Consider the following 21,452-nt stretch of genomic DNA (forward strand, 5'->3'; position numbering starts at 1 on the left):
TACACCTGTGGAGAGCAGTCAAAATGCAAATAGGGGGTGACAGTGTCACTTTAAGAAATGTTTTACATTGCATCCCCTTTCTATTAATCTTTACTATATGGTAGGGTGTCTAATATATATACAGTGTATGTGTGTATATATATATATTTTTTTTTAATTTTTTTATTTTTTTTCATAATACATGTCAATGGAAAACAGATTCTGCTGTGTGGCATACAACATCTAATAACATAAGTTCTTTCTTTATGTGTAAGTGTATAAAATGTATACAGTAAAACATAAGCTATTTGGTGTGTTCTGGTATTGCACATCAGCCCTGGTCAATACCTCTCACAGCCCATAGACACATTTGTCTTAGTTTCTGGAAGAAAGAAGCCATGTAATTCTAATCTCATACCAGCCCTTCACTTTTAAAGACTATACACAATGAAATAAACACATTGCCAGCAGTGCTCAGCTCTGTGACGTCAGCTTGCAGAACGACCACCAAGCAGCTGCTGTACCTGGTAGTCTTTTATCTAAAGTGCACACAGGCAGGGTTTGTACCAGCACTACCAACTCTGGTTTTCTCACTATTCAGGTGTGCAGCAATGAAGGGAAATGTATTTGTCATTCAGACTGGACTGGAAAAGACTGCAGTGTATACGATCCCCTTCCTGTCCCTAAATCCACAGGCGTTGTGGAGAGATCAAAAGGTACGTGATGTCCTCCCTCCATAAGACAAGACTGCAACTCTCCATGACTTCATTGACTGCCTTCAGAATCAGTGACTGTCTACAGAATAAGATAAATGTCCTCACTAAATGTAAATGTTTGGACCATTTCTGTGATCCAACAGAAATATTATTCTGCTACAGGGTAAACAGCCTGAGGATCACAAATAAGGGGGAAAAAAAAGAAGTTTGATCAAATCTAGTAGTTGTAAAGCTAGGGTGCCTTTTTTATTTATAACAATTAGGGCCAGCTCACACGGAGTAAAACTAGCAATGCAATGGAACTTTCTGCGTGGAATCCCGCCATCCTCCGTGTCATACAGGTAGTCTATGGGAGGGCTTGTGCTCCTCCTCTTTCTGCTCCAAAGAATTGACATGTCAATGCTTCCGTGCAGAGAGAGGAGGCGTTAGCCCTCGTATAGACAACCTGTTTGAAACGTAGGCTGGCAGGATTCCGCACAATGAGTTCCACCGCGGAATTCGTCAGTTTTGCTTTGTGTGAATTGGCCCTTATATAGTAAAGTCTCCACCTTGAAGTTTTAGGAAAAAAATGTTTTATTCTTCTCTAAGTATCTTTTACTAAAACTTCATCTTTCCTGCAGGTCCCAGTGGCACAAATATCATCATTGGGTCTATCGCAGGGGCTGTGCTTATTGCTGCCATTGTACTAGGGGGGACTGGATGGGGATTCAAGTAAGTGACCAATAGGCTATATAAAGTACTGAGGTTCAGATACTGGGCTGTATGTGTAAAAGACCGACATTATGCATTAATAATGATATTTTCTTTTCTCTCCCAAGGAATATTCGGAGAGGAAGGTAGGAACCAGATTGTGACATTGTTTGCTGCTTTTTAGGTATCTTACTTATGACTATATAGAACTTATCTATTTTGAAGTTAATCTGATAAAATTTATGTTGACATATGGTAATCACTAGATATGCAGCATACACCCACTGCTAATGACCGACATCAGCAATCACATGGATGTTGGTAATTTAATCCTTTAAATGCCGCAATCAATACACATCACTTCATTTAAATAGCGCCAAACCTTTTGGATGTCCAGCGTGATTGTGTGTTACCGACTAGATAGTATTGTAGCCAGTGACTTTTACTTTGTGCTTGCCATAGTAAGTCTACTAATCTGCCTACTTGGTATAGTCAAATGCATGAGAATTTTTATATATATATATCAATTGGTGTCAAAGTTATACAGATTTGTAATTTACTTCTCTTTAAAAAAAAAATCTGAAACATTCCAGCTGCTTTATGTCCTGCAGGACGTGGTGTATTCTCTCCAGTCAGACATGGTACTCTCTGCTGCCACCTCTGTCAAGGTCAGGAACTGTCCAGAGCAGTAGAGGATTTCTTAGAGGATTTGCTACTGCTCTACACAATTCCTGACATAGAAAGAGGTGGCAGCAAAGAGCACTGTGTCAAACTAGAAAGAATACACCACTTCCTACAGCAGCTGATAAGTAGTGGAAGGCTTGAGATTTTAAAATAGAAGTAAAATTACAAATCTATTTAAACTTTTTGACACCTGATTTAAAAGAAGAAAAATTTCTCTGGAGTACCACTTTGAACTATGACATTATTGACCCTGTATGGTGAATAGTTAACGTACAACATCAGATTAAACTGCAAAATCTGAGCCCTCATACAGCCCCATAATGGAAAAATAAAGTCAGAAAAGAGCATTTTACACATATTAATCTTTTTAAAGCGAATGCACCATCAGTTACATTGCTTTGTTATTTTTTACAGGAGTGGATCGTCGCTGGCGCAGGGATGCCAGTGCCCTGGTCCTTTTTTTTGAACTGCCGCCCTGTTTCTGTGCACCTGCCCTGCATGAAGCACTGAGGGCAGGCCCGTCGTCCCCCAGTATGATGACACCCCCTCCCCTCTGTGTCACAGAAGGGAGGGGAGATCGACACACTGGGGGTCGGCGGGCCTGTCCCCAGTGCTTCATGCCAGATCGCTGCTCAGAAATAGACCAGTGCCGTGCGCAGGAACTGGGCAGCAGTTCAAAACAAGGACTGCGTCAGCGCCGATGCATTCATGTAAAAAAACTCAAAGTGGTGTACACTTCTTTTAAGGAATTAAAAAGGTAACATTTTTTAAAAGTAAAAAATTATAATCTGTTTTTTATTGACAACAGCGCAACATACAATGAATTAGATGTACAGTGTCAATCAGCTGTTAAATGAACATAGTTTGATTATTAGCAGGTGCTTCCTGCATTAAATACTGAATGAATACTTTCAATGATACTATCAAGGATACACTGTGCAAACATATGTAAAATGAATATATTGAACCTGAGCATATTTAGTTTTAATTGAAAACTATGTAAGAAAGAAATGAGAACAGAAATAATAGAAATTATATAAAATGCAGGAGGCCCAAGACCTCCTCACACTTCCCAGGAAGAGCAGAAGCAGCAACTGAGTGTTCAGGGCTGGTATGGTAGGCCCCAAAAGGGACTAAATCCTGAAAACTAGGGTAAAAAGTTGTAAAATATAATAAGATATATAAATTGTGTATTGCTGTTATCGTACTGAACCACAGAATACAGATAACATGTCAGTTCTACTGTAACTTGCATGGCATAAAAAACAAAACTCTTCAAAATGTTTTTTCCCCCCAATTTCACCTCACAATATTTTTTCTGTTTCCCCATGCATTTAAATTAAAATAAAGGGTGTAGTAAGAATTTTTAACTAATCCCCCCCCCCCCCCCCAAAAAAAAAAAAAAAGTCTTCACAATGGAAGAGATATGGCTTTCAGAAAGAAGCAAGGAAAAAAAACTTAAAAAAAAGTAAATGGTTTAAATGGTCACTTGGCAGGGCTGGGATATCACTAAATGGCTTAATTTAATAGATTATGGCTAGTATTCTACAGAGACAGAACAGTACACAATTGTTCCCTTGGCAATGTGAATAATATGCTTTGTATGATATTCTTCCTGTCTATGGTGGCTAATCCATTACTGTAATCGGCATCATGTGACCTCCTATATGATTGCATTACTAGCACTGCTATTTGTAGATGAATCTATGCATTATGTTATGGGTTTCCTATACGTTTTTTGCAGGTCTGGAGGTGGCTAGCCAGTCACATATCCTTTGTGACCCTTTCTCTCGCCATTTGTCAATATCCTCTATCATTCCCATGACACCTCTAAGCCTTGCTGAGAAAAGCAAAGATGGCGATAATACATTGGAGCGAGAGAAGAGTGACAAGCCTGCAGCAGGAACACTACAATGAAAATTTATGGGAACTTTCTCCCTGTCTTCCATAACTGGAACGGAGCTGCCTCTCTCCCTGGGACAGTAATAGACTGCTTCTTAGTAGGTTTCTCATAGCAGAAACCATATTGAACTTGTCAGTCAGTCCTGAAGGCTGCTGAAATGTATTACACAAGAAAGGACTTTAAAACATGTCACTGCCGACCAGACAACTTGGTTACATGGAAGGACCCACAATTGAAGAGGTGCATTTTATTTTATTACAATGGGATCAAAATCTTTAGAAGTCTCTACAATGTATAGGTCACCTCACAAAGTGGAAATCGCTGTTATTTGGTGGATTGGGCCTTTGCATATTTGTAAGGCTTCATGTCACATGGGCTACAAGCTCATGAATATTGGTTCAACCACTAGAAAACTGGTACCTGTTATGTGTTCTCTAACCCTGGGCTCTCCTGATGTTGCAAAGCTGCAACCAACATGATGGGAGTTGTAGTTCCTCAACACCTGGAAAGCCACAGATTAGGTGATACTGGTGTGAAAGGGACTAAAATTTGTCACTGCCATTAGAAGGGACTCTTCACAAAAACATGGGACCATGCTTAAAGCATATCTGCCAGCTGAATATGTAAAGATGGAATATTACAGCTGCAGGTCTGTGCTTCTAATAGCCAAAAATGCCTCCTACTACTCTCTGAGGCCCACGATGTACTAAAGACTGCAAAGAATGTTCATGAACAATATTTCCAGCTGTTGTTAAACAACGGCCGTTCTTTGCAATCTGTAGTACGTTGTAGGAACATAGCATAAGGGTGATTGACAGGCAAGGAAAACACCTTTAAGGCGATGTTCACATGTCCTCTTTTTTAGTAAAATAATGGCCGCCATTTTAATTTAAAATAATGGCCGTTGTTTTCAGTCTTCAATGATTTCCATTGAAGTCTATGGAAACAACAACTGCTGTTAGTTCACAAAATGTGTAGAATAACGGATGCTGTTCACATCGGCAGTCAAATTAATGTTTGTGTTGTTAATTCACGCCCGCTATTTAGCAAACAGCCACGGTTATTTTCCGTTGTTCACACAGATTTTCTTCAAAGAAACAATCCAGCAAAGGGTCATTAAACGAGTGCCCATCAGCGGCTTGTTATTGGGGACTGCTTTGTCTATGTAAAGGGGAAGTCTTGTAAACCTCATTCTCTTGGTAAATAAAAGCCCAGAGTCTCATTCCAGACTTCTCTGGGCAATTGGAACAACTTAAGCAAGCCTAGATGAATCGATGGCCGATTCATTCAACTCTACCCCTTAGAACAGGATATTTAGCCGATAGACCCACTTGAATGATATTACTGCCATGAATATACTTTCATTCCAGTTTCTGCCCTTATACCCAGAGAGGTAGAAGAACGTTGCGACTAACAACATTCCCTGAATATAGTCATATATGTATGTATAATTTTAAGGAGATATATAGCATCCAATTATTTTTTAAACAACTAAACATCATAAAAATCCCCCTTGTTTATTGCACTAATAAATCAGACGGGAGGGGGATGAGTTTATGATTTTTAAGGGATGGAAAGACCAATACCTACCTTCTATACCTGCTGACACTACTGAAAACAGAATGCATTAAATGTCACTGCCATTTGAAAAAAAAAAAAAAAAAACACGCAAACTAAGAACTTTACAATGTCAAAAGATTTAATTGTTCAGGATCCGGGTGCTGAGACCCCCCCACTGTTGGCTTGTGCTGCTCACGGTCTCCAGACTTTCTATAGAATCCATCTCTTGCAGTCAGGGGAGGGCAGACAGAACCCAGCGTGGGGTCTCAGCACCTCAACCCGACTGATCAAAACTTTTCGATGACATATACAGTAACACTTTATAAACAACTTATGACGATGAATTTCCCAGCTACAAAACACTCACATATTCACATCTGGAATTTAAAAAAAAAGTGAAAAATACAGAGTTTGTAATCGGCTTTTGCTCTGAATGTAATGCTGAAGAGTCTTACTTAAACACTGCCTGAAGCTGGTATCGTGATCACTGCATGGATAATGTGTATGTGACGCCATGTTCCTAGTGAGGACTGGAAAAGTAATGATGCCCCAAGTCAAATACACAATGTAGAACAAGTCTGCATCGGAGAAGATCCTCAATCGATCTAAAAGGAAGCATTAACTTATATTGTCTCTATAAGTGTTCAAGCCTACTTTCTCCAAACCAGATGTCTGCCATTATTATAGAGTTATTCACTGCCAGGATATTCTCCATTCCAAGTATCTACAAAGAATATAATACAGCGTACAGATAAAAGACTGTACTTGATACAGCACAACGCGCTGCGAGAACAACTCGACAAAGGACATGCAGCGAGATCATAATATGGATGTTACACAGCACAAAACATGGTACCCAACAAGGTGGTGGCACAACGCAAGGGGTGAGAACTTGCATCAGAAATTTGTGCTGAAGATATTAAAATAACCTTATGAAATGGATTTACCGGCATCCATGCGTACTGAGAATCGCATCGTCTTGACAAATGACTGACTTTTCATGGATAGATGAAGGAATCTAATCATGACATCTATTACTTGGATGCAACCACCATAAGACTCCTTTAAGCTATGTTCAAACAGTGTCTTTTTTTGGGTTGTTCGATGGATTTCTATTAGAATGGCCGTCATTTTGAGTCCAAATAACAGCCGTGATTATACAAATAACGGCTGTTATAATGAAATGATGGCCGCCCTGAAAGACAACAGCCCCCCCCCCCCCTCAAAAAAAAAAAAAAAAGACTGTGAGAACATAGTCTTACAGGGAAAGGCTAAATGGTTATTCCACCATGATAAATCAGCTTGGTTTGGTTATTGGATATGGAATAACAATAATCCCACAGAACTGTGATGCAGGAAGAGTTGGGAGTCTTAAGGATTCCTTTTTTTAATACAACAAAAGAATAAAATGAATGTTCTCACAGTGACGGGACAAAAAAAACCCGCTTGTTCTGAATCCTTTCTTATGTCTGTCTATTGTTCAAAAGAATATGTGACTATAATGTACATATACTTACAATGGTCGCCAAGTGTATACACTCCATTGTAGATGGTCCGGGCATCTTCACATATTTTATGATCAAGCTGGACTTGCCACCATTGGAGGAAAGCAGAGAAAAGTCTCCTCTTACTGGGTCCAGTGCGGCTTTTGGCATAAAGCTGGGTTTACATTTGGCTTAAAGATGTATTCCTATCTGGACATTTAGACATATATATAGGATATCCTATAGATGTTCTGAGATGTGGCTGCGGTCCTAGAGGACCATCTCAAGGGTGAGGGCACCCCCCAGCCAGGGGCAGTGGGCAGTTTATGTGACGCTATTAGAGCTTAATAGGAGTTATGTACACAGCGCAGCTCTATACTGTTTGCACTAGAATTGTTAAACCGTAAGGATCTTATGAACTACCCTTTTGGCTGTTTTTGTCTTCCCAATCACCTCCAGTAGCTGAAACCCAGCTGGAGGGTGCTCTCCCAAACATATAAAGCATGTCCTGTGGATGTCTTTTAAATGTCTAGATGGGGATAATTCTTTAATGGGCCGAATGTAGTTTACTATTGACTATGTTCAGTCCATTTCTCAAATATATACTTTTTTTTTCTTTATTGTGGAGTATAATGTCTAATGCACTCCTGAGTATGTTCAGAAACAGACCAAACATATACCACCGACTTGCTGCACTGGTCTAATGTGAACGTAGCCAAAAACATCAGTGTCTCTGCCTTCCTCTGTTGCATATAAAGTCCTGTTTGGCCATACTATATGTGGCAAACATAAAGGACGCTAGGGCTGTCTAAATTGGAGTGAATACACTTTGTCAGTTAAATATATCATACACACTGTGCTCCACATTGCCAAAAAGTGTGCACGACCTATACAGACTTGTCAAGTGGTTCACTTTGTAAACAACCTAATCTGCTAGGACTGTAAAAGTTATTTACATAATGAACCTTAACAGTAAGGGTACTATTACACCAAGCGATTTTTTGATGACTAACGATTAACGAACTCAAATGACCGCTATGGAAAACGACCTGAAATCGTTCGCCCAATTACACGGAATGATGATCGTTACTTATGATCGTTCTTGCGTATGTTTTGTCGTTGCTATTGCGTACGTTTCAGCTATGACTTCTTATTACACCGAACAATGTGCAAACGATCAAATGATAAAAATAGGTCAGAATTCTATCAAACGACCAACAATTTCTCATTGGTCGTTTAATTGTTGTCTGCTATTACACAAAACGATTATCGTTTAAATCCGAACTATTTAACGATTTTTTGAGCGATAATCGTTCCGTGTAATACCACCCTAAGGCTGCATTCACACATTCTGTGAAGTTGTCTGTGCACACGGAAAAATTTATAGCCCATTGCTTTGTATTGGGCTATTCACATTTTCAGTGTTTTCACAGATCCCCAATCCGTTCCGTTTAAAAATAGGACAGGTCATAACTCGGAACGGAAGCACAGAACTGATTCCCCATAGAAATCAACGAGATCCATGTTTTCACCGATGTACACAGATGTGATGTAATCAATATAATTTAAAATGCTTTAAACAGATCCTTGAAAAACACAGACACGGATGCAAAACGGATGGTTTTGCATAGATCACGGAGGTAGCTAGCAGAACACTTTTTTACGGACAAGGAAAAACACTGAACATGTGAATGCAGCCTAACAGTATCCTATAAGCTCCCCCTAATGGTGGCAAGTTGAGAATTATGCCACGTGTCACAGCATCTTTATCTGATGGAAATGTACAGGCCAAGCTTTATCAGTCACCACGTCTCTACAGAATCTTAGCAGGTTTATCTGCGAGCACACATCTAAGGAAATTGCTGCAAGATGGGTCTTTATTAGTGCCGAACTGGCTGTAGAAGTTGGATGCAGCCCTAGGGAGTCCCGGAAAACCGGTTTTCCTGGAAGACCTAGGGCAACATCAAACATCTACAACTCCTGGGAGTATTGCTGAACCTGAACAGTTCCCAAATCCACTTACTCATTATAAAACCTGCTTTCATGTATCTTTACATTACAATTTTATACACCTCTAGGCTATGTTCCCACTACGAAAAAAATGGTCACCTTTTTGAACAGCCACCATTTTGTTAAGAAATGATGGCCATCTAGTGGTAATACCGAGCGCAGGGTAATCTGCATAATCATTATTTGCGTCTGTCATTACCGACAGACAACCATCATTCCAGAAAAACAGACAACGTAATTTTTATGTAGTGGGAACATAGCCCTAAGATGTATTCCAGCCGGGGCAAAAGACTGCATTTTGCCAAAACATAACTTTCTGTATGGATTTGAGCATTACAATATAAAGGTGGTAGCATTCTCCAGCACAGTCACCCTGCACAGCACTGCGGTCATGCACACACTGCATCAGACTCCCACTGATCAGCAATGGCGGCATATGTGTAATGTGTGTACTGAAGTGCACTGTTTTACAGTTCACGTATAGATGTGAAGGGTTGGCTAAAGCAGGCAACCACTTGAGGGAATATCCCACACATGGCTGATTTATGGCAATGTGCAGGCCCCTGGCAACTACTCCAAACATTGCATACTGCTCTCTAATACCAGCTCCTGCTTTCCTGCCATGATTAAATCTCAGAGAGAATTCACATAAAGCTATAAGTACAATACAATATGAAATGGTAAAAATGAGCAACATAGTAATAAAGATTTTATTTCCAGCTTTAAAAGTGTTATCCAGGGTTAGGAAAGTCATAGCTGCTTTCTTCTAATGTTTTTTTTCTAATTCTGGATAACCCCTTTAAAATAGCACAAACAAGAAAAGTCAGTCTGAATTAACGTAAACCTGTCATGTTATAAATCAGTCCGATCTGCAGGCATCAGATATATAGTTATGTGTGACATCTATTTATGTAAATCTCTTCTCATTCTGGGGTAAGTAGTCATGTGGGTGACCCCACTCTGATTGGCAGCTATAGGTTTATAATTGTGCATAAGGAGAGCTGTCAATCGCTGAATAGGACCGCCTACATGACTACTTAGCCCAGAACAAGCAGAGATTTACAAGAATAAACAATTTATCCTGAAACTTTGCTCATAAATCTAATAAGTCTGCGCAGCTCTTCCTGCTCCATAACTTAATGTCTGCAGAGGGGACTGCATTTTCAAAGTGTAGAGGTTCCCCATAAAGTTTGAAAAATTTTCCACCTAAGGGTAGGTTCACACTGAGGAATCCGCATGGAGAAGTTCATGCCGCTGAATTCTGCCGCTCGCCCCCGTGCAGATCTCAGCCTGTGCCATAGACTCCATTCTATGTACAGAAGGATCCTGCCATCCACCAAAAGAATTGACAAGTCAATTCTTTTAGCTAATGGCGGAACTCACCAGACCATAGAATGGAGTCTATGGGACGGGTGGAAATGCGGGCCACTGCGAGCGGGGACAAGCAATGGAATCCGCGGGAACTTTTCTGCGTGGATTCCTCAGCATGAACCCACCCTAAGAGAATAAGGTGGGATGTGTGTGTGACATGTCATAATTATGGTCACTTAAAGTGTAACGGTCATATAAATGTCACTTTTCAGAAATCAAATATCACAAGCGATTTTAAGAAATTCTGTAATAGGTTTTATTAAGCAAAAGAGTTTCCTTCTGTACTCAAAAAACTGTTTTGCAGCCTCCCCTCTCACTTCAGAAGAAGCAGGATTTCTGTATCCAGTATGCTCTATGGAGAAGGGAGGGGTCGAGGGGGAAGAGTGAACACACAAAGAGAAAAGGCAGCCCCGCAAAACACTACATCCTGCAATCTTCTCTCACCAAGTTCACAGATAAGCACTGACCTTTCTAACTTCCGAATCCAACGTTTTCTGTACCAAGAGAGTCTCCAAACAACTGGGCAGTTTGTTTTTCTTCCTGCTCACTCATCCCCCTCCCTCCTCCATAGGTTATAAGGGGTGAACCTGCTAACCCCACTTCAGGAATGACCCAACTTCCAATACTATATAAAAATGTAAATCAGACACAATGGAGCACTGTCTCTTCCAATACCCCAATAACACAGACAACATTCTTAGCAGAAAATTTGGCAGCATACGCTGCACTTTCACAACCCTTTCTTTCAGAAACAAAAAAAAAGTTCCAACTAAAAATTCCATTTTGAGGGGTGACCGTCTAGACATGCCCTCCCCCTTGCCTAGCAGAACAGTTCCTACCAAGGGGCCCCTAGTCCTACCACCATATCCTTGGATTAAGGATCATCTGAAAACCTTTTGTCTCTGATCACCCTTACCTGTCCCCTTTTATACCTATAAACCCAGGCCCCTCTGGTAACCTTATACCTTCCCTCTGTCTGCCCTACAGCGGCTATTTAATCAACCTCACTAAATATCCATATCACCATGCTGTACCCATTTTCTACCCTATCCCTAACAACCACCTGGTAATAGTTGCAGGGACACCCCTTATGGCTCTGTAATGAAGACGGCTTTGCTTGATAATGCAAAGATAAGTAGTGAGGAAGGCTGGGAAACAGCTTTTTGAGTACAGAAAAAGGCTTTTTGCCTAAAAACTATTACAGAGTTTCTTAGATAACTTGTACTATTGATTTCTACAGTTATGCAGTAGAAACAGGAACATGGATGAATCACTCTGTACACATGCCTTACTCCAATCTAAAGGGGGTCATATGTGTTCAAAAACACAAACATTTACCTGGCCTTCCAATACACATAAATGTTCACTTGGTTCCTATAGCTGCAGCCAAAATGCCTCAGCGCCATCTTATCCCTCCAGGGTGGTGAGAACCCTACGTGCCCAACCCCTGCTCTCCATCAACATCATCTGTGGGAGGAAAATCAGGAGGCTGCCATACACTTTAGAAAGTCAAGCAAACCTGCAGTGGCAAGTTCGGATGACTTTACATTAAAGGTGCCCAGGTCAAAACATCAATGAATCAATCAACAATCAATCCAACCTTATTATAATTTGAAACATAGAAGATTGTCGGCAGAAAAAGACCACTGGGTCCATCTAGTCTGCCCTTATAGTATTTTCCTTCTTATTATCTTAGGATAGATGTATGTTTATCCCAGGCGTGTTTAAATTCTGTTATTGTAGATTTACCAACCACCTCTGCTGGAAGTTTGTTCCAGATATCTACTACTCTTTCAGTAAAATAATATTTTCTCACATTGCTTCTGATCTTTCCCCCAACTAACCTCTCACTGTGTCCTCTTGTTCTTGAGCTCAGTTTTTTACTAAAAACACTCCCCTCTTGAACCTTATTTAGTCCTTTAACATACTTAAAGGTTTCAATCATGTCCCCCCTTTCCCTTCTTTCCTCCAGACTATACAGATTCAAATCCTTAAGTCTTTCCTGATATGGTTTATGCCTCACACCCTCCACCATTTGTGTAGCCAGTCTTTGGACCCGTTCTATTTTATCAATGTCCTTTTTTAGGTGAGGTCTCCAGAACTGGACACAGTATTCCAGATGTGGCCTCACCAGAGCTCTATACAGCGGGATCACAATCTCCCTCTTCCTACTGGTTATACCTCTAGCTATACAGCCCAGCATGCGATTATATATATACACCCCAGCATTCGATTTGCTTTCCCCACCGCCTGGTTGCACTGGTGTCAGAAATCACAGTGTCACAGTGACTTTTATAACACTCCTGAACATATAGAAGAGAACATATAGAGGACTTAGAGAGGAAATAAAATACGTCTTTTGCCACATGAGGTCACCGTTTCTATTGTTTGACAACAGACTGGAGCAAGACATCTACAGTGCTGTTCCCAGGCCTTAATTACCAGAATGAGCTATGGCTATAGGATAGTGTTTCTCAACTCCATTCCTCAGGTGCCTCCAAAAGGGCATGATTTGAGGATATCCAATACAAACAGCACCTGATCCGCTATGTTATGCTATATTGCACTAAAATTATATCACCTATGAAATAAAAAGGAAATCCTTAAACCATGACCTGTTAGGCTATTTAATTGGGTTATCTGGTTAGGTAAAATATATGATGAATCATTTTCTCTCCTGGAGACTAACAATTCCATACATGTCATCACTAGAGATGAGCGAACCGGTTCGGCCGGTATGAGATCCGGTTCGGATTTTTCCTAAAATCCGAGTCCGATCGCATTCGGATTTTTGGAAATCTGCTCCGGTTTTTTTTTTTTTTTGCTTTCTAAAATGGCAGCTTCCATTCTAGAAAACAGGAAGTGTTCCGGACGGGAAAAACGCTTTCCCATGATGCCCGGAACACATCCAATCAGCAGGGATCTTGTACTAGCCCGCCCCCTGTGTGACGTCTGTATTGCTTTAAGAGGAGCGGTCACATGATCGCACCACGCAGTCTACACAGAGAGAGGAAAGAGGTTGTTACTGGCTGCAGTGCACACAGCTGATTATCAAAATGCTGCTGCTGCTGTTGTGTACTACAGACTACTGAGAAGATATTGTAGGAAAGGAAAGGAAAGGAAAGATTAGGAAAGCGGAGAGGAGAAACATCTAGTGATTAAGAGAGAAATCTAGGGAGGGCGAAAGATAGATTAGGCATAGGACAGCAAAGGGTGCACAGAACAAAAACGTGCTATACTTCTGATAGTGTGTATATCACATACATCTTATCCTGAGAGACAAAAATACCTGGTGCAGGTGTATAGCAAAAATGTCTAACTGGCATCCAGGTTGACTACTGGTGTGCCTGCCCTTGCCTCCATGTTGGCTACTGCTGGGCCTTAACTGGCATCCAGGTTGACTACTGGTGTGCCTGCCCTTGCCTCCATGTTGACTATTGCAGCTCCTGTACTGGTCTCCGTGTTGGCTACTGCTGCTCCTGCCTGGCCTCCATGTTGGCTACTGCTGCTCCTGCCTGGCCTCCATGTTGGCTACTGTTGCTCCTGCCTGGCCTCCATGTTGACTACTGTTGCTCCTGCCTGGCCTCCATGTTGACTACTGTTGCTCCTGCCCTTGGCTCCATGTTGGCTACTGCTGGGCCTTAACTGGCATCCATGTTGACTACTGCTGTAGCTACCCTTGCCTCCTTGTTGGTTACTGCTGGGCCTTTACTGGCATCCAGGTTGACTACTGGTGTGCCTGCCCTTGCCTCCATGTTGACTACTGCTGCTCCTGTACTGGCCTCCGTGTTGGCTACTGCTGCTCCTGCCTGACCTCCATGTTGACTACTGTTGCTCCTGCCTGGCCTCCATGTTGGCTACTGCTGCTCCTGCCTGGCCTCCATGTTGGCTACTGCTGCTCCTGCCTGGCCTACATGTTGACTACTGTTGCTGATGCCTGTCCTCCATGTTGGCTACTGCTGCTCCTGCCTGGCCTCCATGTTGACTACTGCTGCTCCGGTAATGGCCTCAAATGACTATTGCTGGACCTCCCCTGGCCTCCAATGATTACTGCTGCTCCTTCACTGCATTTGTGACCTTTTTCCTGCATAGATCCAGTAATGATTAATTTCCTGCATAGACCCTGTAACAGTGAATATTGAAGTCTAAAAAAAATAAATAAAAAAATTGACTTTGAGATATCGAAAAGATAATGATGTTACTGACATGTAGAGCCCTAAATTCAACCAAATACACTACCCCCGTATCATAAAGATGCTTTAAACTATGAAATTTGAAGAAATCCGAAATTCTGTCTATCCGAACTTTCCGAAAAAATCCTGAAGTCCGGTCGGAATGAACTTTTGAAAAGTTTGTTCATCTCTAGTCATCACCTTATCTGTTTACTTCCCTCAGTTTTGAGCTGCTGCTTTCTGCTCAAGACACAAAAAACTGTGTGTGAGAGTCCATCTCTGCTCTCAACCCCTTCCCCTCCAGACTGCTGATGCAAACAAATCCCTGGCAGGCTTTTTCTGCAACATAGTAGCTTGTTTGTAATGCCTGGGAGGGTTAATCTGAGGCCAAGTTGCTGATAAACTCACTGTGATTATCTCTCCCTTTATTACAAAGTTAGGACAATGTTGCAGATAGTGACTTGTTTACATCAGCTGTCTGAAAGGGGAGCGGGGAGAGGGTTAAGAGTAGAGATGGATTCAGCAGCTCTCACACAGCTTTTTGTGTCCTAAGCAGAAAGCAGCGGCTCAAAACTGAGGGAAGGAGACAGATAAGGTAATGACATTTATGGAATGAATTGTTTATTTCCAGGAGGGGGGGGATTCAACATGTATTTTACTTGAATGGATTTAAGGACTAGAGCTGAGAAACGCTGCTATAGGGCATGTTTTTTGCCCATTAATCTTTAGGAGGTGCACATGGACTTCGGGATGATTGAAAACACAGCAATTATCGTGCAAAAAACTTTTTTTCTTTAAATCACTGACTGAGGTTGGACATCTCTGTAGTCGGTGACTGGCTGAGCCAGCAGTCACTATAGTAAAGAGCTCATATGAGAAGAAGCCAGACCTGCAGGCACCAGATAACATTATTTCTTTCACCTTTATCCAGTGACATATAAATTTGTTCAGTCTCTCGATAACCCCTTTAAAGGGAACCAATCAGCCCAAATGGGTTCTCTGGAGCACTGTATAAACTCGTGTGCAGCTCACAGCACGTGTTGGAGTTGCAACAGCTTTACACCGTAGAAAATAAAGTTTAATCCCCCACGAGCATTAGTGAGAGGGGTGGGAGGTAGTCATAGGGGCAGCTCTCCATTAGTGTTTAGTCACCGCTCTCTGCATGTCAGCACACACGTGGAGATGAGCGACAGGCAGAGAGGACCATTACTGGCGCCTCTCTGGTATAAAGATGCTTCAGCCGCTGCCGGTACATGCTGTGAGCTGCACAGGAGCTTTATGCAGTGCTGATTGGGCTGATTGGTTCCCTTTAAAGTGAATCTGGGACATCATCATTAATAAACTGCTAGTAATGACCAATATCCTAGTGCCGTCCACGAAAAAAAAGACAAACATTTTTTAAATATATGGTGTGAATGAGCATGAACAGACATTGGTCCATGCAGCTGCATGAAAATTAAGGAAATTTTACCATGGCCTACTAACACCAGACTGCAGAAAATCTGACATGCTTCCTACAGGTTTCTGGAATCGCCCAAAACCAGGTGCCCTGATGAATATTCTTCTATGGTCAACATGTGTTATAAACATTCATATCTTTTTTTTTTTTTTTTTATTAATAACTTAGCTCATGCCTCTAGAAGTCTTACAGGAAAGGGGCTAAAAGAATAGACATATCTGCAGGATATGAAAGCCAGCTGGATGTGTCTACAGATAAAGGGGGGAGGGACAGAAGAATGAAGCCGCTGGCACCTGCTGTACTTTTTGCACAAGCTGGAGAATCCACCTTCTATGTGGGGAAGATCCAAAGTCATTTGCCGCTGGTTGTCGCTCAGTAATTACAGCAGAGGCGACGACAACAAGGGATCAGCCGAGCGAAAGGACAAATCGGGAATGACAGAGAAGATGGGTAGAGGATGGCTGCAGGGGCAGGAACATCCGTGGCTCTGATTTAATGCTAGTGGCTAATGTAGACGCTGGTCTCCTCTTGTGCTGTAATGGGCGGTCAGTGAAGGCGGCCAAATCAGCCAACCCCCCCCCCCCCCCCCCAAAAAAAAATACACAGAAATACTAAAGTAAGTCGGGCGTGAAGAAGGTCGGTACAACTAACTCCTGCTCCTCGAGACGGCAAGCTAAATAACCTTTCCAAAGAACAGAATATGCACAAAGGATTTAATTACGTGACAACTTACATAAAGGAGTCATCTGCCCACTGGCTGCACAGAGACCATCAAGACACAATGCACAAAGATGCTAGAACAGAAGCGTGCACATCCCTCAAATATATTGATAAAGCTATACAATCAGTACCAACAAAGAACCATTGCTTATCCATATACTGTAACTAAACAGGTCTGCTGAACCACCTTCAGGGATACACAGCTGGATAATGCATATTAAATAGGCCCGTCCCCTGCTCCTTATTCCATTTTTAACAGTGCCCAGCCTTCAGCCAATACTCTAACACTAACATAGATTCTTGTACTGCTACAGTGACCGCTGCAGTCCACAGGATTGCCTATAGCTCAATGTATTCCTCTGGACTGCAGCTGTATATTTTTAAATGAAAACCAATTGGTAATGCTACAAAATGTGTAGGCTGCCTCCACACAACCATGATTTGTGGTCCATAATTGTGCACCCAAAAGTACGGCCTCTATAGGACACATTAGTCTATGGTCCAACGCACACCCCCAGGAACGCCAAGGTCCATGCGTATGCCCAGACCACAAAAACCAGGACCAGAGTATAAGCAAACAGCTGTTATTCAGCGGCCAAAGGGTGAATGGAGTGGGGTAGTATGACATATGGTAAAGGCTCAATTCCTGCGCCATATTTCCCCACAGCACATCTGTCATACATGTAGGAGATAGCAGATGCCTGTGATGGATGCAGGGGCGGTCTTGGCATTTCTGGGGCCCCAAGCGAAGTTATGTCTGGGGCCCCCCCTCGACACGCGTTCCAAAACAATAGACCACTGTGTGTTGCTCCCAGTAGTATATACCCCTTGTGCGCTACCGCCAGTAATATATACTCCTTGTGTGCTGCCCCCAATAGTATATACCCCTTGTGTCCTGCCCCCAGTAGTATATAGACCCCTGTGTGTTCCCCCAGTTATATATAGGCCCCCGTGTGCTCCCCCAGAAGTATATAGACCTCCTGTGTGCTGCCCCAGTTGTATATAGACCCCCTGTGTGCTGCCCCCAGTTGTATATACCCCCTGTGTGCTCCCCCACTAGTATATCGGCCCCCTGTGTGCTCCCTCAGGGGTATTTAGCCCCCCTGTGTGCTCCCCCACTTGGATATAGACCTCCTGTGTGCTCCACCACTTGGATATAGACCCCTGTGTGCTCCTCCAGTAGTATATAAACCCCCTGTGTGGTTCCCCCAGTAGTATATAGACCCCCTGTGTGCCCCACCAGTATTATATAGACCCCTTGTGTGTTGCCCCAGTAGTATACAGACCCCTGTGTGCTCCCCCAGTTATATATAGACCACCTGTGTGCCTCACAAGTAGTATATAGACCCCCTGTATGTTCCCCCAGTAGTATATAGACCCCCTGTGTGCCCCACCAGTAGTACATAGACCCCTGTGTGCTCCCCCAGTAGTATATAGCCCCCCTGTGTGCTCCCCCACTTGGATTTAGACCTCCTGTGTGCTCTCCAATTTGTATATAGACCTCATTCTGCTGCCCCAAGTAGTATATAGACCCCCTGTGTGCTGCCCCCAGTAGTATATAGACCCCTCTGTGAAGCCCCAGTAGTCTATAGCCCCCCTGTGTGCTCCCCCTGTTATATAGCCCCCCTGTGTGCTTCCCCCATTTATATAGACCCCAGATGTGCGCTCCCCCAGTTACACAGGCCCCTGTGTGCTCCCCCTCCCATATAGTATATAACACAATAAAACAAACACTTATACTCACCTGGGTCCGGGCGTCTCCTCTTCTCTTCACTCTTGTGGCCGCAGGAAGGGTTTTCCCTGCGATCACAAGAGGCCGCACTCCCCTTGTCCTGGCGCCGATGCTCCAGTGATGTCACTGGAGCGCCGGCACCACCAGGACAAAGCTGCCACTTGTGACCGCAGGGAAAACCCTTCCTGCCGCCACAAGAGTGACTGACAGGAAGGGGGCCAATGTCTCCCGCCCTGTCAGTGCTGCTGCATGTAACCATGACCGCTCATTACGAGTGCTTATAGTTACAGTTCAGATGGCAGCAGCGAGAAGGGCAGCGGCCATGTCCAGCGGTCTTGAGCACAAGAGCGGGGCATGGGGGCCCCCCTGGAGGTTGGGGGCCCCAAGCGATCGCTTGGTGTGCTTGGTGCCAAAGACCGCCACTGGATGGATGCCATACAATGCTATCAGTCACCAATAGGCTACCATGTTGAAAGGAAAAAAAAAAAGTATACACCATACTGGCATGATTGGAGGCAAAGGAAATGCATAGGAACATAAAGGCGATAGGACCTTATAAATATCTATTGCTGCTGTATTTATATATTTTGTGGGTTGTCGCCCATCCAAACAGAAACTGAGAGGAAACCTCCTTCAATATCTGCTCCTAGCGCGAGTAACCTGTATCCAGTTTAAAGATAGATAGATAGATTGAGAGATAGATAGATAGATAGAGGATCTATCCATGCATACCATCCATTGACGACAATATTGTGCCAGGTAAAAGGTCTATACTCTCTACATGAATAGTTAGGATGCATTGCATTAGATTTAGATGAATGCTAAATGTTATGATAACAATAGTAAAACTTTTATACTGACGTTGGTGGGGTGTATTCTGAGCGCACGCGGTCACGTCTAGCTGCCGTTCTCATATTAATCACCAGTCTCTGGTTTTTCAGCCGTTACCATATAAGGACGGAGGAGTACTGTACATTTTTCTATTTGTGCCTCAGCTTTGGTTAAAGTCTAAAAGAAAATGCAAAGCAGACACTGGATTAAGGGGGGGGGGGGGGGGGGGGGGGGGAATAGTGAAAACTGAAGAGAAGAATAAAAACTAGTTTGAAAAATAGAGCAAAAAGAGCAGATTTAAAGTGTACCTGTCACTTGAAAACACCCTTCACATGTGGTAGAGACATGTCAAAAGTGATTGATCAGGGTCTGGGTGCTGAGACTTCCATAAACTGGGAGAATGATGAGGGAGAAGCATATGGCTTCTCCCAGCTCTGTGCACAACACTACAAATCTTTTTGTTCAGAATTGTTTTACAAGGTTTAAAGGGTTTTCTGTTCATTTATTATTGTCAGCCTATCGTTAGGATAAGTCCATCAATATCACATCAGTAGGGGTCCGACTTCAAATGATCAACTGGTTAAAAGGATCATTTCATTGTTTACCGGGCACATTATCATCCTTTTGTAGTGGTCGTGCCTGGTGTTGCTGACCAATCTTCTCAATTTAGGATGGAACTGCAGTACCAGATCCAGCCACCAAAAAAACGAATGGAGCTGTGCCTGGTAAACAACTGATCGGCAGGAGATGTATCCACACCAATCGCATATTGATTTATAAATTGAGCTTATAGACTAGTTGTACATCTTTTGCAATTTGTTATTTTCTTTAGGAAAAAAAAATATTCAGCATACAAAAGGTATTTCATCTGATGAGTCTGGGATAGTGCATAGACAATACTGCATAAACCACCAATAAAAAGCTGCAAGATCTTTTATGACTTGCATACAAAGTTATTGAAGGACTGTGTGTAGATTTCTGAAGTACTGCAGTAATGCAAAGTTCTGAACAGTGACCTTCCTGAGGGTCATATAAACTCAGAGGGGGCCAATATGGACACAGCCCGCCAAGCACAGAGTATAAGCAAAGGCTTTTCCTCCCCCTCAGATCTTCCTGGAGACTGATCTCTGTAAAACAGTCTTCACTGAGCAGTCATGTGCCTGACTGAATCTTTGCCTGTAGCTTCTAAATCAGAGTTCTGGACGCTGAGTTTCTGCTGATCACAATTAGATCTGTAACCCAAAACCCACAGCGATACAAAGTGCCATAAATAGTAGTTTATAACTTTAGAATTTGATAAAGCTTAAAGCAAGCACTCATCATACAGCTACACATGCTCAGCAATGTGTTTCAGTAAGTCCATTGAACAAAGTAATTTAGGGTCCTTCCTCTATCCATACAAGCATACAGATTGATCTGAAAAATTGGCTGTCTAGGGAACAGAAAAGGTACTTCCCTTTCTTGCTCCCTGGCATGTTACGTCCAACCTGAAGTCATCTGGGAAGTATCTCTTTCTGGGAGGAATGGGAATGGGTACCATATCACATTCATCGCATGAAGACAAAACTATGTCCTCCAATGCGTGTACAATGTTGCCGAATAATGATATGGTATCTCCCCACTGAGCGCAGAGCAGAAGTGAAGGGCCAAGGAAAGAAATAAGGAGATGCCTTACATACTATGGAAGACTTACCTTGTGTCCTAGGTGTGTGTAGTCGGCACTGTCGTAATAAAGCACTTCAGGTGTGATGGACTATGCCTGTGCTGGAGGTGCTCCCAGCAATAGTGAAGAAAGCAAACAATAATGATGTAGAACAAAGACCACAGGGCACTTACCGAATTTGCAGGCTTGAGGCTTTTTTACTCAATAATGCACAGAGAGGTAGGCCAGTTGGACTCACGGGCACGTGCCCCCTCGGGACAGGCGTTTCACGCCCACCGGTGCTTCTTCCTGCCGAGGAGATTTACCTTATGTTGTTATCCTGAACAAAATATGAACATTTAAAGCAAGTTCCTTTCCTATATTCACAACTAAATGGTTCAGAATAAAAGCAGCAAACGACGGTTAAATGTTATCTTGATTTATTATTTCAAATGCAAAACTTTTGTTCTCATTTACAAACATAAAGTATGTACACATT

The 21,452-nt window shown here is 42.5% G+C and overlaps 2 protein-coding genes across 6 annotated transcripts in view; one reads left to right on the forward strand and one right to left on the reverse strand.

Moving 5' to 3' along the window:
* The window catches only part of ADAM11 (ADAM metallopeptidase domain 11), a 63,585-nt gene extending 56,838 nt beyond the window's left edge, over positions 1–6,747 (forward strand). For 3 of the 4 annotated variants that reach the window (XM_069953310.1, XM_069953312.1, XM_069953311.1), the window contains exons 24-27: positions 581–695; positions 1,316–1,406; positions 1,514–1,531; positions 3,814–6,747. In XM_069953310.1, the coding sequence (XP_069809411.1) occupies positions 581–695; positions 1,316–1,406; positions 1,514–1,531; positions 3,814–3,829 (240 nt within the window). In that variant the 3' untranslated portion in view covers positions 3,830–6,747. Of the gene's footprint in view, positions 1–580; positions 696–1,315; positions 1,407–1,513; positions 1,570–3,813 lie in introns of all 4 variants that reach the window. The other variant, XM_069953314.1, reaches the window with a different exon arrangement.
* Positions 1–21,452, reverse strand: part of GJC1 (gap junction protein gamma 1) — a 72,676-nt gene that overhangs the window by 12,630 nt on the left and 38,594 nt on the right. For both annotated transcript variants that reach the window (XR_011359809.1, XR_011359808.1), the window contains one exon: positions 21,148–21,262. The gene's annotated coding sequence lies outside the window, so the exon portion shown is untranslated. The remainder of the gene's footprint in view (positions 1–21,147; positions 21,263–21,452) is intronic.

Source organism: Dendropsophus ebraccatus, chromosome 14 (genome assembly GCF_027789765.1).
Source record: "Dendropsophus ebraccatus isolate aDenEbr1 chromosome 14, aDenEbr1.pat, whole genome shotgun sequence".
Classification (NCBI taxonomy): domain Eukaryota; kingdom Metazoa; phylum Chordata; class Amphibia; order Anura; family Hylidae; genus Dendropsophus; species Dendropsophus ebraccatus.